The sequence below is a fragment of the Mustela nigripes genome, chromosome 4 (genome assembly GCF_022355385.1).
Source record: "Mustela nigripes isolate SB6536 chromosome 4, MUSNIG.SB6536, whole genome shotgun sequence".
Taxonomy (NCBI): domain Eukaryota; kingdom Metazoa; phylum Chordata; class Mammalia; order Carnivora; family Mustelidae; genus Mustela; species Mustela nigripes.
Genome location: NC_081560.1, coordinates 140724277 through 140740571, shown reverse-complemented (window position 1 = coordinate 140740571; position 16295 = coordinate 140724277). Strand labels below are relative to the sequence as shown.

The 16295-nt window shown below is 44.4% G+C and overlaps 1 protein-coding gene across 4 annotated transcripts in view; it reads right to left on the bottom strand.

The window, feature by feature from the left end:
• Positions 1-4467: 4467 nt before the first annotated feature.
• KAT6B (lysine acetyltransferase 6B) overlaps positions 4468-16295 on the bottom strand; it is a 187686-nt gene continuing 175858 nt past the window's right edge. For all 4 annotated transcript variants that reach the window (XM_059397863.1, XM_059397862.1, XM_059397864.1 and 1 more), the window contains exons 14-18: positions 14255-14486; positions 13781-13940; positions 12816-13175; positions 10436-10727; positions 4468-8635 (exon numbers count right to left, since the gene is read on the bottom strand). In XM_059397863.1, coding sequence (XP_059253846.1) covers positions 6075-8635; positions 10436-10727; positions 12816-13175; positions 13781-13940; positions 14255-14486 — 3605 coding nt within the window. In that variant the 3' untranslated portion in view covers positions 4468-6074. The remainder of the gene's footprint in view (positions 8636-10435; positions 10728-12815; positions 13176-13780; positions 13941-14254; positions 14487-16295) is intronic.

Below are 16295 nucleotides of genomic sequence, written 5' to 3'. Positions count from 1 at the left end.
GGAGCCTGAGGTGGGGCTCAATCCCAGGAGCCTGAGGTGGGGCTCAATCCCAGGAGCCTGAGGTGGGGCTCAATCCCAGGACCCTTCACCAACTGACCCACCCAGGCATCCCTGCAAGTCATATTCTGAAAGAATAATTTCAAAGTATAGTTTGGTTGTTTTCCTAGCCGCAGAAAAGTGTTACTTGTGTTACGAGAGAGTTCACCCATCTTATTAGCGGGTCCCCTCTCTGGGGCATCCATACTTCCTTACCATCTCCTGCATCTTCTTTGCCACCCCCAGGCTTGGGTCACTTCCCACACCCGCCCCGTAGATGCTGCTCTCTGCCGAGTGCAGAGAGTAACTCATTTATTAGGGCTGGGTTGCATGTCCTGAGTCCCTGTACAGAGGCCCCTACCTTGTGTTCTTTCTCCTTCCTTAGGAGCTAGGGCTCTTCAGAATCTTAGCCAGAGTTGCCACTCCCCAGAGTAGTTCCATGAACTGTGCACAAGAGGTTGACTTCACAATTTTGGAAAAAAGGAGAAGGATACTACTTGGAGAAGCTCCTTTCATTTTGATTCTAGTCAAAGCAACACAGGCTTGTTTTCAGTCACACCAGCACGTATTTGCAAATGTGTTTGGTGTTTAATGGGAGAACAAGGCAGTCAAGTGAGCTCAAGTGTGGAATTTCCCTGCCCCTGAGAGCTAAGCCAGGCACCGCGTTTTATTTTTGAGGAGAAAACAGCAGGAAGCAACAAGCAGGTAGATGGCTTCTGGAACCAGGAGCCCTAACCTAGACAGAATCCACGGAGAGATGACGATGGAGATGCCAGAGGTCGAGGACAAGAAAGGAACAAGGTCAGTTCCTCCTAATGACTCCGATTTCATTCTGAGGGAGCCGTACACAGGCTCTTAGGAAAGAGACACAGACTGAAAGGGGCTCTAGGGTCACAGAGGTGCCTACCTCGACTTTCCCGTCAGAGGATCCCAATAACCCACTGTTCCTTGTCCAGAGAGAAATTAGTATTTCTGCTTTATTGAAATACTGTATTTAATACATCATAATTAAATACTTAGATTTAAATGAATCCATTATGAAGGAAGCGTGTAATGCATAGAAGTTCTCTTGAACTTGTCCCCACCTTCCAACATGCTCCCACCTCTTTGTGGGGGTATGAATCCTACTGAAGACAGCAGAAGCAGAGAACTTTGAGGTTGGAGTAACTGTCTCTTCAAGATGGCTCCCAGACGCCTGAGGTAGGAGAAAGTAGCAACAGAAGTTTTTGCGAAAACATTTCAAGTCTTCAGGAGTAAGTTATTTGGTCAGAAAGTATTCATTAAGAACTTACCACATGCCCAAAACTGGGTTAGGAAGTAAAAAGTAAAAAAATGGCAGGTTGTGACCTAGTGCAATGAGGGAAACAGGTATTGAGGTGAAGAACAGTTGGGGACGAGGCAGTCAAAGACCTCTGTGAGGAGATGGGGTGAGCTGAGACTTGAAGGATTACACCTTCCAAAGAGGAGGGATCATTTTAGCCTGAGGAAAAGAATAGTGCTGGTGAAGGCCCCTGGGGTGACAAAGAGGTGTGTTTTTGAGGAACTGCCCTTGAGTGAAGCTGGAGCTCGTGGGTGAGAGGAAGAGTGGAAGGAGAGGGTTATAGAAACTAGATTTTATTTCAAATGCAGAGAAAAAACCACTGAGAGATATTAAGCAGGGGAATGATATGATCTATGTTGTAAGGAGATCACTCCTCCAGAACGGTGGAGAATGGCTTGCTGGGAGTTGAGAAGGGAGGCAAGATGAAGAGTCAGGGGGCTGTTGGAACTGTGGACAGGAAGGGGAAGGTGGCCTGGATGGAGACAGTGCCAGAGGACTAGGCCTCAAGATTTGTTTGGGATTATCCTGGAGAATCAACCAAACCTTCTGAGAGGGGAGAGAAAAATGAAAGCTACTGATTCGGTTTCTTGCCTGAATATGGAGATGGGATTGACGAGGGCAGAAATCGGGGGAGGAGACTGGAGATCAGCAGTTACCTCACATCTGTAAGACCTACAAAAGGTGTCCCGTGTCATTTGACCTTGAATCTAGAGGGAGCTTAGAGGAATGTTCATAACTAGAGATGTAATTCTGGGTGTCATCTGTATGCAGGTGGTGTTTGAACTCATCATAGTATGAGGTGAGAGGAGAAAAGAGAGGAAGCCCCAGGCCTGAGACTTCAGCACCTGTGTTTAAAGCTGGGACTAGGTGGCAGAGGGAGATACAGAGAAGGGAGAAGGAAAACCAGGAATGTGGAATTATGGACGCCTGAGCACAAAGAAATGGAAGGTATTGCTTCATCATGTAACTGTGCTGGTACTCTGAGTTTTGACTGTAGACTGCTGGGGATAATGCTTGCAACAACAAAATAACCGCTATTCGTATGGGCCCTTACCAGCTCCTATAACATCATGGATTTGTTGGCTAAGCCTTTCAACCAGAGAGACGACAGCTATGGCCTTTTCACAAGGTCGGGTGTTGTAGGAAGAGCTGCCATTTGGAGAACTGGGCTTGTTTCAGCTCACATAGTTGAGCTGAGTCAGTTTGGGCCACGGCTTCTTGGAGCCCAGTCTCTCCATGTATGTGCACGCTGGAGACAGCTGCCCCATCTCCTGCATAGGGTGGGCCAGTGGGCCACGTGGAAGGGCTGTCTGAAAGCTTGGCAACAATATTTAGTGTTTCTAAAACAAAATGTCAGCAGGGAAGGCCAATGCCTTCACACGTGGGTAGGCCCCGCTTGGGCCATTCAAAAGTTACAGTGGACAGCTGATGACCACTAGAGACTCTTAACATGGTAAATGAAAGAACACATTCCTGGGCTTAAAAAAAACGTGGCTTGTCAATGAATCTCGAGCAGATGGTGACTCCATGTCAGTCCTGATTAATCCAGGTTGTTTTCCAGGATCCTTGGCATTACCTTTACATCTGAATGGCTTTCTCTAGTGAGAAGGATTCTGAGGCCACCTCAGATCAGCAGTTTCTCTCCTCCCCAAAGCCTTTCTGTCCTGCCCTCTAATGTTGGGAGATTAGGCCTGCAGAGGGATTCTGTTCCCGGCTCTGCTGCAATCCCTCGGGAGCCTGTGACAGAGTCCCCAGTACTGTTCTTAGATGCTGGTCTGGCAGGTCTGGGGTAGTGCCCAGAACTTGCCTTTGAGCTCCCCCAGGGGATTGTGAGGCAGGCATGGGTGCCGAGCCAAGCATTTATTTCTATGCTTGTCGCTCAAATGAAATGTTTCAACAGAACTTTCTCTGAATGCCATGAAATGTTTGTAAACAATGACTTTTCGCGTGGAGGGTGATGGAACCCCCGTTTCACACAAACCATAGGGTGTGATTAGCAAAGCCACTGCAAAAGGGAAAACACAGGGGGAATCTCAGTCCCCAAAGAACCTCCACAGAAGAGGAAAAAGACTACGTATGCGAAGGTTTCAAGATGGGGCCAGTGGAAGCTTCCAGATCAGCTTGTTAGCAGGCCCCCATCCCAGCTCCCGGGCTCAGGCAGCCTCTTCCCGACAGGAGCACCCACTGGGCTGCTAAGATTCTAGGCCGCTGCTGAAGTGAGGCAGCAGTCGAGTCAGGAGAGCGGCACACCATCACCTCCCACTCTGGAGGTGGATTCATTTCCTTTCAGTCCAGGAACAGCAGTGGGAGTGTTTTCTTCCCTTTGTGACGACAGCCCTTACAGGAGGGTGTTCTTGTAAGCACTCCCTCAGCCTCTACAGGTATCCCCCCACCGACTCCATCTGTAGGAGCAAAGGACCGAAAGACAAGATCTTGCCACTGAAGCCAGAAGACCCTGTAACTGTGACAGAGACATAGGAAAGGGGAAAGCACAAGGCAACGCACCAGCCGGCACAGTCCCCCCCCACTGCAGGGGCCTGCGATCCTAGGGTGTACGCATGAGGCTGCCTTCTCTTGTATTCCGAGCCTACGTGAAGTCTGTGTCCTTCTAGATTTATTTGTGTCAAACCACTGATGGAAAAGCAATGCTTTTCCCTCAAAGAGGTTGACAGGAAGTGGCGGGAGAGTTTAAGTGCCCACATTTAGACACATGGAGAGCTAAAGCAGGCCAGTTTCACATGGGTGCCAATGCAAGCATTTACTTTTATGCTTGCAGCTTGAACAATAAAATGTTTGAACAGTCACCTTTCTCTGAATGCCATGAAATTATGTTTGTAAACAATGACCTTTTTCTTTTTGGTCTAAACTTTGGACTCTAAAGAAAACATCCAATCACTCATTCACAACAGAGCAAAACTTTCACACTTTTGAGAAAATGATTTTTCAAATATTTAATCCCAAACTGGGTGCCTTTTGGGTATTAACGTTTACAAAAATGAAGTCTGCTACCACTGTGCTAAGGTCCTGAGGGGTGTTTATACAGACTGTACAAATGAGGCAAACGGGTATTGGTGCAGGATCCCTTTGCAAATGAAGATCAAAGTCAAAAAGAAAAAAACAAATTCACTTTATTTTAAAGACAATGATTGGCATACAGAAGGTATGCACCAGCATAAAATAAACTTTCATGAAAAGCATTAAAATCCATTATAAATTAATTTATTAAATAGGTATTTGGTATATGTGATGGTTTTATTAGATATTACTCTTATTTATTGCCAACCCCCTCCCCCAAAGTCAAACAAATCAGAAAATCTCATAACTCCAATTTACACTAAATAATTTATTTTCCCAAAATGTGTATGTGTTTCTGAGATGTGACACATGATACAGTTCAATTGGTCATTCTCTATCGATCATAATATGACAGGACACAAGAGGCTAAAAATGGCTCATCATAATTTATTTTATGTTAAAATGTACAGCTTTTTTTGTTTGTTTTTTTTTCTTTTTTTTTTTTGAAGTGACTGACTAAAAAGAGAACAGATAAATACAAGAGTGTCGCTGGCTCCTATTTTATACAAGGATTACGCCTCTCCTGCTTGGCCCTTACAGTCACCCTGTACAGGTACAAAGGCTACAAAAAAGGAAGCAATATAAACAGACACAAATAACTTTTTTGCTTTTTTACATGCGGTTTGTAAGCTTAGTTTGAGCTATTCACAAGCTACTTCTCTATTTTTCCTTAAAAAATAACTCCAATATTTTATAAAGATAGAAAAATCTACAGATGGAATGAAAATGTAAAGTTAGAGGCATTTCCATAAAATAGCAACTTTACACCAAATTCACTATTTTTTTTTAAATCCTGCCAAGTATTTGGACATATATGAAATGTTTCAAAACCTGACAGATAAACACTGAGATATGCTTCATTCAATAAACAGAAGTCTGCATTTATAAAACAGAAAGCTGCCTTTTTTCCCCAAAGAAATCTGTCACCAAAATGGAAAAGGGTCTCAACTTTACACCAAACATTTAGCAATAAAACCCTTTTTGACTAACCAAATGGGAATAGCTTTTATAGCTCTTTACAGTTTTATAATTAACAAAAATATAGTTTTTTTTTAAACCCTCAAATTAGGGCACCCTAATCAAGGCAAAAAACTTAAGAAATGGCTTACTGTTAGCACAACACTTGTACAGTACTACAAAATGCACTGTCACTAACAAAGACATTAGCGGCATGCTGAAGTGTCACCTTAAACAAAATATACAATAACTGAAATGCTAAAGGCATTTACATGGAGTGGACAGGGAAGAAAAAAAAAGTTCTAGGTTCAGTATTAAAACGGATAATCTGGTGGGGGCGGGGCTTGATATCCACATCGTTTAATGGAAGCAGGCACAACAAGTGACTGCCTTCAAACTGTAGTCCAGAGAGGCCTTCCTTTGCAGAGAATTTCATATAAAAGTAACAGAAACAAAGATACGAAAAAAGAAAAAGGAAAAAAGAAAAACAACTTGTATAAGGCTTTCTGCTGCATACAGCTTTTTTTTTTTTTTTTTTTTTTTTAAATAAATGGTGCCAACAAATGTTTTTGCATTCACACCAATTGCTGGTTTTGAAATCGTACTCTTCGAAGGTATTTGTGCAGATTCAATCTGATAGTGATGCCGGGGGTGGGGGGGCGGATCTCGTGACGGCCCCTGTTGCCTACCTTCTCATGTAGGACCCATTGAGAGACTGTTTGGACATGCCCGTGTTCATGTAGCCGTGATGTCCAGGGGCCGTATACATCATGTTACCATGGGGCGTGGTCTGCATTGGCTGCTGGGCATATGGCTGGGTTCCCATCATGCCCATCTGCATCTGCATAGGGTATTGGGGTGTTTGATTCATGTAGCCGTGATTGCTGTGGTAGCCACTGTTCATCATTGGCTGGGACATGCTGTACCCATTCATGGCGTTGAGAGTATTCATGTTCATGTTCACAGAGTTGACGTTGTAAGCTGGGGCTGGCATCAGATTCACGCTCATGTTCATGCCTCTCTGCATGGTTAAAGTCCGTGCGGGACCCTGCATGGCTACAGTCTGGGAGCGCCCATAGATCTGTGACTGATGGGTGGCAGCGGCTGGTGACAGAGATGCCGATTTGGTTCTCATGGAGACGTGGCCCTTGCTGGCGATCTGGGTTTGCAGTCTTTGGCTGTGGGAGATGCCGATATTCGATGCAGCCATGTTCCGTTGCAAAAGAGGTGGTGGCAGGTTCATTGGAGGAGGAGTCAGGTTGGGGGGTGGGGTCATGGTAGCTTGTGCTTGGGGTCCCCCGGGGACGGAGTGCGGAGACTGAGAAAGCTGAACAAGCCCAGTGTTACTTAACGGTGTGGACAAAGAGGCACTGTTTGCATAGGAAGTTACAGCAGCGGAATGGCTGTAAGGCAATGAATGATCAATAAGTGTATTAGTTAACTGCTGTAGTTTGGCAAGGCTGAAGGTGGCTGACGGCTGTGGGTAATGCCCAGCCCCAAAATCACTCTGGCCCATTCGTTCATACAGGCCGAGGTTGGCGCTGCCTGTCTCGGGGATCTCAGCCAGCTGCATGGGCGGCGTGAAGTTAGCGGCCATGCTGCACTGGGCCAGCTGCTGGCTGCTGCTCGGCGGCCTCTCCACCACGCAGCCCTGAGGAGACTTGACGCTGCAGGTTGGGGGAGAGCTGATGCTGGTCTGCTGCAGCATGCTACAGCTGCCACTGATGTTGGACATCTGCTGGGTGACAGCACAGCTGCTCTGCGTCAGGTTGCTGGAGGTGAGGCTGCTGTAGGAGCAGCTGTTCTGCGAAGAGCCGTTTCCGCAAATGCTGCCGCCCATGGTGGAGTCGTAGCTACTCGGGTTTTCGTAGTTCTCCGTTGTGCTCTCGATGCTGCCCAGGTCGCTAAACCCGCTGTCCACGACTTGCTGGGAGTGGTCTGACACCGACGGCACATCCATCATGGGACTGGTCTCCATGTTCTGCAAAGACGGCACCGAGATGGCACTTTGATCTGGGCTGATTTGGGCATAGCTGTTTTCCAGGGCAGGGACGCTTGGGCTGTTGACAGAACGTACTGACTGGCCAGGATGGGAATGGACGGATGAAACGGGGCTACTGTGGTCTGACTGCTGGCAGTCGTCCAGAGTGGTGGCGATCTGTGGACTTTGGTCTGCATGGGTGTAGTTCTGTAGGCTTCTACAGGCCTCTTGAGTCTCGGCACAATCCTGAAAAGTGTCATCCTGTTCACTATTCTCCTGTGTCAAGGACTGAACCGCCTGAACGGTCTCGGAGTCGATTTCCATGGTTGCGCTGTTTCGCTCTTTGAACTCGGCACCTGCTTCTTCACTGCTCTTCCGGTCTTGCTTCTGGGCCTGTTCTTCCGGGGGTTCCTCATCGGATTCAGGTGCAGCTTCGGGGTCTCCAGCAAGCTCCTTAGGTTCACCGTTACAAGCAGCTGCAAGGTCAACGCCACAGTCCATTAAGACCTCTGAGTTCGAATGACTCGGCTGGACACTAAGGTCTAAAAAAGCCTCTTGGTTTTCCAGGACTTCTTTGAAGGCTTCTCTTGGGCGTTCTTCCTTCTCCACTTCTGTACACTCCATGTGGCTGTCGTCTTCGTCATCTGCGTCATGACCCTCGTTGTGAGATGGCTCTTCATCCTCTTCCTCCTCCTCTTCATGATCGTCCAAGGGAACAGGGTCTTCTTTGTCCAAGCAGACTTCTGGTTCTTCTTTCTCCTGATTTTTAGCACCACCTGGGTCTTTTTCCACATTTTCTTCTTCTTCCTCCTCCTCCTCCTCTTCTTCCTCCTCCTCCTCTTCGTCTTCTTCTTCCTCCTCTTCCTCCTCCTCCTCCTCAGGTTTGATTAGATCATCTTCTGGTTTTTCACCCCGCGACTTATTTGGACTTAGAGGTGCGCATGTTTCGTCCCTTCTGTTTTCGTCCCGAGGCAGCAGGGGCTCCGTGGTTTCCTTGACCTCCTCCTCAATCCTGGTGGGAGTGGGGCTGGTTTTGTCCCCCGGAGTCTCCTTCTGTTCTTCTACTGTTATCTGGTCATCAGGTTCCATGGGTGTTTCCGGCGGGGTGTACAAGTTCAGTTTGAATCCGGTCTTCCTCTCTTTGTTCGGCCTCCACTTAGACAGACCACGTTTTGTTCCTTTTGGCCATACTTGTTTGCACTTTAGAGGTTCAGGATTGTCTCTACTGCTGTCTTTCAAGTTATCTGTATTGTCATCCGTATTGTCTTAGCGAGGAGACAGAAATGGGAGGAAGAAAAACAAAGGCTTAGAAAATATCACCTTGAACAACTTGAATTCATTCTTCTGAATCAGTATACGCTGCTTTTGATTTATTTAAGAGTTGAAGATAAAGACAAAATCAAAACTAATATAGAATCATAATGTGCTATAAACCAAGTAAAGAACCTAGGTCTGGGAAAATAATAAATGTCTCAAATAGTCCCTCCCTCCCCCTCCTCCCCACTCCAAGAGAAAGTTGTGCTTTTTATAGAAAGCACATGGATATAGACAACTACAATAAACTGCTTTGAGTTTAATAAATAAGACATTCTGATGTAAAAGCCCAGAAATTCCACAATGTTAAAAAAAAAAAAACAACAACAATTTGAACATGTACAAATTAGAAACCACAGGGGAAAAGGGACTAATGCTAGCTCATCTCCAAAACACCACTGTCAAGGAGAAATGAACAGAAGCCTAATTCACATATCTATCCTGAGTAAGTGAATTCCTGTTAGTGGGCATTTACTAGATTTCAATGATCTCAGATGACATTATTTACTTTGAATTGAATGTTCTCTCTGGCATTAAAGTCAACTGTGCACCTGACACAAATGAAGAAATACCTAAATTTGCCCAATACAAATGCATCTGTAATCTACTAGAGGATCATTTTTGCATGACACAAACTGTAATGTATTTGCCATGAAATGATTGAGTATTTATACTCTAGGTATTCTTTTGATCACTAATTCTGTCCACATTGTATTTAGGATCAATCTGTTGCTTGAGTGTAAGGTTTGAACACTACAGTAAATAAGAAACAAACCGTAACTGTCATGTTCATTTTAACTCAGTTAATCTTATTTCTACTGTAACATTCTGCACTTAGGAATATAAAGGGATTTCTTTTTAAAGATTTTACAAAATATATATATATATATATATATATATATATATATATATATATTTTGTCCATTTATTATAGAAAAAGAGCACAAGCAGGGGGAGGGACAGAGGGAAAAGCAAACTCCCCACTGAGCCCGATGTGGGGCTCGATCCCAGGACCCTAGGATCATGAACCAAGCCGAAGGCAGACGCTTAACAACTGAGTCACATATCCTTATGATTCAGCAGGGAACTCAAAAATCCAAGCCAAAAGGCAAGGAATGGTTGCTTTTAAACAGGGAATCATAGACGATTCACTGGTGTTAGCAATTTTTTTTTTAGAGGATGGGGTGGGGTGTTCCTGCCAACAGCAAATTAAAAATAGTAATTTAAAAGGAAGGACAATTAATTTCCTCACTATCCTATATTATCAAAGCTAATACTGACGGTGTGAGTAAGTTTAAATGATTCTTGATAATAATGTGTCCTACGACACCACTAATTATAAGTCGCATCATCGATTTACTCAATTTATTTTTCAGGAAGAAAGAAACTACAGCATTCAGTGCTAACGCTGACAGGAATATAAGCCCTGATTCCGGAAATATTAAGTGTGGGAAAAAAAGTACTTGTGAGAATCAAGGAGTTGCATGTGTTTCTTATTGAAAGACTTCAGAGTTTTTAAGGATAAGCCAATTTCTGGAAAAGTAAGATGAACCCACCTAGAGGAATGTTCTGGCCTTAGAAGTTGTTTAAAATAAAACCCAGTTCCAGGAAGAAGGGATAGAACCTTTTATGAATGAGTGAGGACAGACGAGCTCTTACTCCTGCTGGGTCGACACAACCTCCGAGCTGCCTCTGGGTGGTCACATACGAGACATACAAAAGGATGAGATTTTTGTAATCCCTCCACTTACCTCGACAAGGATCAGCACTCTTAAAACAATGATTGTCTTTTTCGTCGTCTTCCTCTGTTTGTCTTTTCTTCCCAGGCTGATGCTGGAATGCTTTTCTCAGGGCCGGCTTCCCGCCGTCTTCCTCTACTTCAATCTCACAGGTAGGCTCCAGGTGCGGCATTGGCCTCTCTTCATCTGAGTTGTCAAAGGGCTCATTCAGGACTTCGGTCGTCTCAGAAATGGTCTCAGTTGTGACGCTGCTGTTGATCCTCCTGCGTTTACGACCCCTTTTCTTCTTCAGCACAAAAGGCCTCTGAAATTAATTCCAAACATAATACATAAGAGCTCATGAGAAATTAAATGTTTGAGTCGAAAGGTAGCAAACACGTACCGAAGGCCTGTCTGAGCATCCTACACGTAGAGGTTTCTCTAATGCCTTTGTACTTAACCTTCCCTGTGATGTTTAACATCCCTCCTGGGCTCTAACTACACAGGCAAGTGTTTTCCAAATAAAACAGTTGTTTACTCAAGAAGATGCTTTGAGAGGGAACATCGCCTCAGCTTAACTGTAGATTTTTAAAACCGAAGGTTTGCTTTTCTAACATCCATTTTCCAGTGGTACTTGCAGACTCCAATATTCTGTGTATCATCGCTATTCAGTCATCACGGACACAGAGTCTCCAGAAATGTGGCAATAATTGACTAGCCACTGGGTCACTCATTTAATACCCAGTAACTGTTCACAGAGCACTTGCTATACGCGAAGGAGATCTGACGGTGTACAGGGCTAAACTCGTTTCCCATTTCACAGGACTTCAGAATGAGGAAAAGGGGAAGAGGACAGTGGTCTAGAAGAAAGAATTATTCTATTTAAAATGTTTAGAGTCACGTGCTGATGACTGCATGGATGTCAGCAACACGTTAACTCTATAAAGTATATTACAGAGGCATCTAAAAAATGAAAACACACGTGAAATCCGTCTCATCTATTTAAGACACAATTTTTTTTTCCTAATTGCACCACAGGCTGGCACAGTTGACTCTTCATAATAGCAATTATAAAATACTTTCGCCCGAGCAAAAAAGTATTTAATGAGGCAAAATTAAAACACAGGAATAGCCCATTTGCTGCTAAAATGTAATCTGTCAATAAGACCTGAAAAATGATTTAAAATACTTTGCAAAGAAGGTTCAACATGCTTGGTTAAAACTCAAACTCTAAATAAACTGTATCAAAGACTGTTGGCTCACATTAACTCTCTGAATGTTCACATGTAAACCTGATAATCATATTCTGTAATTTACCATTTATGGTTATTAACACCCCCGGTCAGCCTGTCCTCCCTAACCCACTAGAATTCACCCAATATAAAGAACTGATTTTTTCCAGACGGAATCCATTTATATGATGGGAATCCGTATCATGCTTTGGGTAATTCTGGTTTTTGAGGTTTTTAAGACAAATTTCTTTTGTAGTACGTAACACCTGAATACATTTTCCTTGTAAGAAATCCAAAGATGACTCCCAAGCCTGCAGTTTACTTTCTGGGATGCTCTTTTCTACCCCTGTCGCTGCAGCTGCCCCTCCACTAACAGCCCACCAGGCTGTGAGTTAGGACCGAGGGTTCTTTGAGACCCAGTAGGCAGATGACCTTGGGGCAGAGCCCCAACTTGTGTTATTTCTAAGTCTTGGCTATCCTAACAATAGCTGGTTCCTCACTATGTCACAGATACTGAAGACAAAGATATCAGATCTGGGTTGAACAATTTATTACCTAAGAACAAAATTAATTTTTTACTTTCTGCACAAGCTATATTTAGAGAGGCCACCAGGCTACGAAAATTTCAGCACTGTGACTTGGCCACAAATGCCAAGTATCAGTATCTGCATGGAGAGCCCGAAATACCTCACCTTCTTATTCTATGCCAGGAATACGAAAAAGAAATAGTTATCAGGGGCACTGGACTTGGGAGTCAGGGTACTCATCTGGTTCTGGCTCCGTCTCTTAAGGAATTGTGTGACCTTGGACAAGTCTCCTAGCCTCCTTAGGCCTTGGTGTTTTCATCAAAATGCACTGAAGGGTGGTTTAAGTGCTCTCCAGGGCCCTTTTCTGCTCCGGAAGTCTGACTAACTCTAGTCCCACAAACCAGCAGGTGGCAGTAACGCCTAGACAAGGAAGCCTGCCTATCCCCGTTTTCCTGTCCCAGCACTAACAAACCTCACAAAAAAGTAAACACAATCATGACTGTAAGATAAACGATGATGATATATGATCAGCAGGGCCAAGTACAAATAAACTACACCTAAAGAACAGAGAGTGAAACAAATGCTAATAGATTGCTTACAATGACAAGATTTGATTGAAGCGGACACAGACTGCAAATCTAAACAGACACATACCTTTCTCTTTATGGCAACTGATTGTGGTTTAGTCAATCTTGGAGGAGAACTCTGAATATTTTCTTCTTCGTCGTCCTCCTCCTCCTCCTCCTCCTCCTCTTCTTCTTCCTCTTCTTCCTCCTCTTCCTCTTCCTCCTCTTCCTCCTCCTCCTCCTCCTCCTCCTCCTCTTCTTCACTGCTATCTTTAGACAGCTCCATCAGCTGCCCTCGCTCCCCTGCCACTGTCCGGCTCTCCGGGGAATGCAAATATTTATTTTTCGATTGTACTTTTGCAGGTGATTGCCTACTGTTCGCTCTAGAGGAAAGGATTTCTTGCTCCTCCTTTTCCCAGCAGCTAGCTTGTTCCATTAGCCGCTCAGCCTAAGGGGGGGCAGGGAGGGTAGAAATGGTTGGCCAGAGAAAGGGCAGTTAAGCCAGAGTCTCCAAGGATCAAAGGCAAAGGATCTGTTAAGTCATTTCTGACCAGGATAGTCAGCCAGCCAGCCAAGCAACATTCCAGCTGCAACATCTCAGGACTCTTTTGCATCAGTTAGGATAACAAATCAAAGAAGATTGGGTTTCATGGGATATTTAGCAGTATTAATGATGCAGCGAATTGATTTGAGTCCTTTATCACTACATTACATGCTCACTGGCATGGAGCACTTTAAGCAAGTTCATAAACACAAAGAATCGATTGACATTGCAGCCTTGGAGCTCAGCACCAAATGTGATCTGATTACATGCTGTCAGTAGTGAAAAATGCTGCTTTGTGATCAATGATAAATGTTTCATTTTTCATACTCAATTCAATAAAATTATCATGTCTTACCATGCAACCTCAGTTAGGATAAATTAGTGCCATATCATTTCACAAGCTCTCTCTACATAACCAAGCCTTTGACAACGATGGTAATGACTTTCCTAGCTTAAGAATCCTGCAAGATTGAAGTCACACAACTTAGGCAGATGAAGCCAATCATTACCTCTTTCTCAGCTTCTCGCTCCTCTTCAGAAACTGCAGCATTAGAAATTAAAATTGGGGTCCACCTTAGACTTTCTGGATCAAGTTCATTGGTCCGGGAACAGGTTTTCAGCTTTTCCATGTGGCCCAGTATCAACTTTTCCCTTCTAATGATGACAAATCTGCAATGCGATGAAGCAGAACAAAGTGCAATCGAAAGCTGAAATTTTATTTCACCTTCACATGTTGACCAATGCTAGCACTATTACCCAGGGTGTGACTGATGAGAAAGCTCGTCAATGGAAAGGTATGGCAAATGGAAATCCGACCAGCAAAAAAGTATCACTTCCTGTTTTCTATTTAGGAGAAAGGTTTTGATAATACTTTCGATCAATCTCTTATCTTAAACCAGAATGTATCCCTCTAATGCCAGGGACCCTTACTGGAGTAAGCTGCTTGAGAGGCCGCCAACGAGGCCCAGGCATTTCGTACTCACCTGCCATCCCGCTTGTCAATCATGTGGAGGTGCTGCAGAGTGGTGGCGATGTCATGGGGGCACATGCCCGTGGCTCTGCTGATGGCCTTGATACTGATGTGCCTCTCCTGGTGGCGGTAGAGATATTCTAAGATGACACTCTTCCAGTAGGCCAGGTAGGAGAGGCGGCCCAGATCGGAGAGTGGCTTCTCAGGAGACCCTGCTTGGCCCTCTCTTCTAGAAAGCAAATAGCCTAGGGCAGAAAAAGCCAAAGTTGACCTCAATGTGGTGTTTTCAGACATTGGAACGGGCCACTTGGAAAAATGTAAGTAGCCACAAGGTAAAAACAGCACATCAGACTTCACATATGCGATCCTTCTCGGTTATAGTGATCTGATCTCCATCAAGTTTATGCTACTGAGCCTTTTGTAGTAGCACTGTAAGTCCATTTCCATAGCCAGCAGCAGTGTTCCAAATACGGGTCACGGCATATTTAACAAAGCCCAGGTTGAGGATGTTACTTCTGATCAATTTCAACATCCAAGTTTCCCACCAGCTTTAGATTCTTTCAAAAAAAGAAATGTCAGGCACTTACTCTGAAAGCCTGTCGAGGGATCACCCCAAACATTAATGGGCAAGTTGTTTTCCGCAGGAAGGACCTAATGACCCTTTGACAGCTGGGTCTTAATAAAGGAGAAGGGTCTCTGTTGACTCGGGATTCTATATTGCTTGTTACATTTAACTAGTCGGCTGATCTGAAGCTTTGTTGCAGGACTAAGGAGAGAATGTCTTTCAAGTCAACTGCTGCAACTCGTATCAGCTTCACTAGCGCTACTTTCACTCCTTTCATGTAAATTAATTTATAATCCAACCCCAGAACGCTGCTTCTACAAATTAGAACAAAACAACCTCCTTAGAACTAACTGTTTCATGTATATTCAGAAAATCCCTGAGCACAATGAGCTTCTGAATGTGCACTCTACAGCGTTATGGTGAAGGTTCCTTGGCAAAGGGACTTTAAAATGATTTAGAACTTCAAATCCACTTGAAGGTTATGAATGAAAGCTGGCAGCTGTCTTCGTAATTAAGAACCACTTACGGAGGAGAGAAGAAATGCTATAAACTAATGATGTCTACCTTGCTCTAATTATCGATTTCAATAGCCTCACCTTCATGAGCTTCCTAAATTTAAACAAACATCAGCCACATACAGTAGGTGGCAGCAATTACAAAATCATGGTGCTCTGTAAACCACCCAAATCTTCTTTATCTACATTTCCAAAATGGCTGCAGTCTCAAGAATTTTCTCAATTTTGGATTTTTTTCTTAGAAGAAGAAATCAGGCCTCTGATGCATTCTCCTGGCTCTCAAAATCACGGCAGATAATGCAGAAAGAAGAGAACAAGAAATCCAGTCTGACCCTAGAGGGGTGTAACCACAGCATTTCGCATTTTGACGGTTTTAATCTGAATGTCATTATAAAGAACAAGCATATATTTAACTTTAGGCTTTCCTGAAGTCTTTTGACTTATTTGTCTCCTTAACTCAAGTTTAAGTGTAACGTAGTTGATTGAATGCAAACAAGCACAACATTTTCCAGTCAAGCCGCTGTCGACACGTCATTCAGCTGCACAGAGGGGCAGTCAGGAGCAGTGTGTCAGGAATGCTAACAGTGACGACCTCGGTGCTCAATCCAGCCCAGATCGTGCCCTGTCAGTTTGGAGAAGAGGGCTCTGCCGCTCAAGTACAAAGGGTGCCCAGACCTCCCACCACAGATAACTGGCACGTCCATCACCTGCCTCCCAAGTGCTTGGCACATGCTCAGCAATTCACCCTGCTGGATGGAGGACCCAGCTCTGTGCCTGTGTTGGGGGGGAGAAGACCACAGTATCCAAGCTATGGAACTACTGCCCCTGTGATCACGAGATCCCACAGTTAAAAGTCTCCTGCAGTGACTGTGAAATTCCCTAGTCCCTCACTGGTTCTTATCTGAACCCCACAGTTAGGGCCACAGAGCCCCACCCACTCCCGCTGCCCAGCAGGAAGATTTCTGTACAACCAA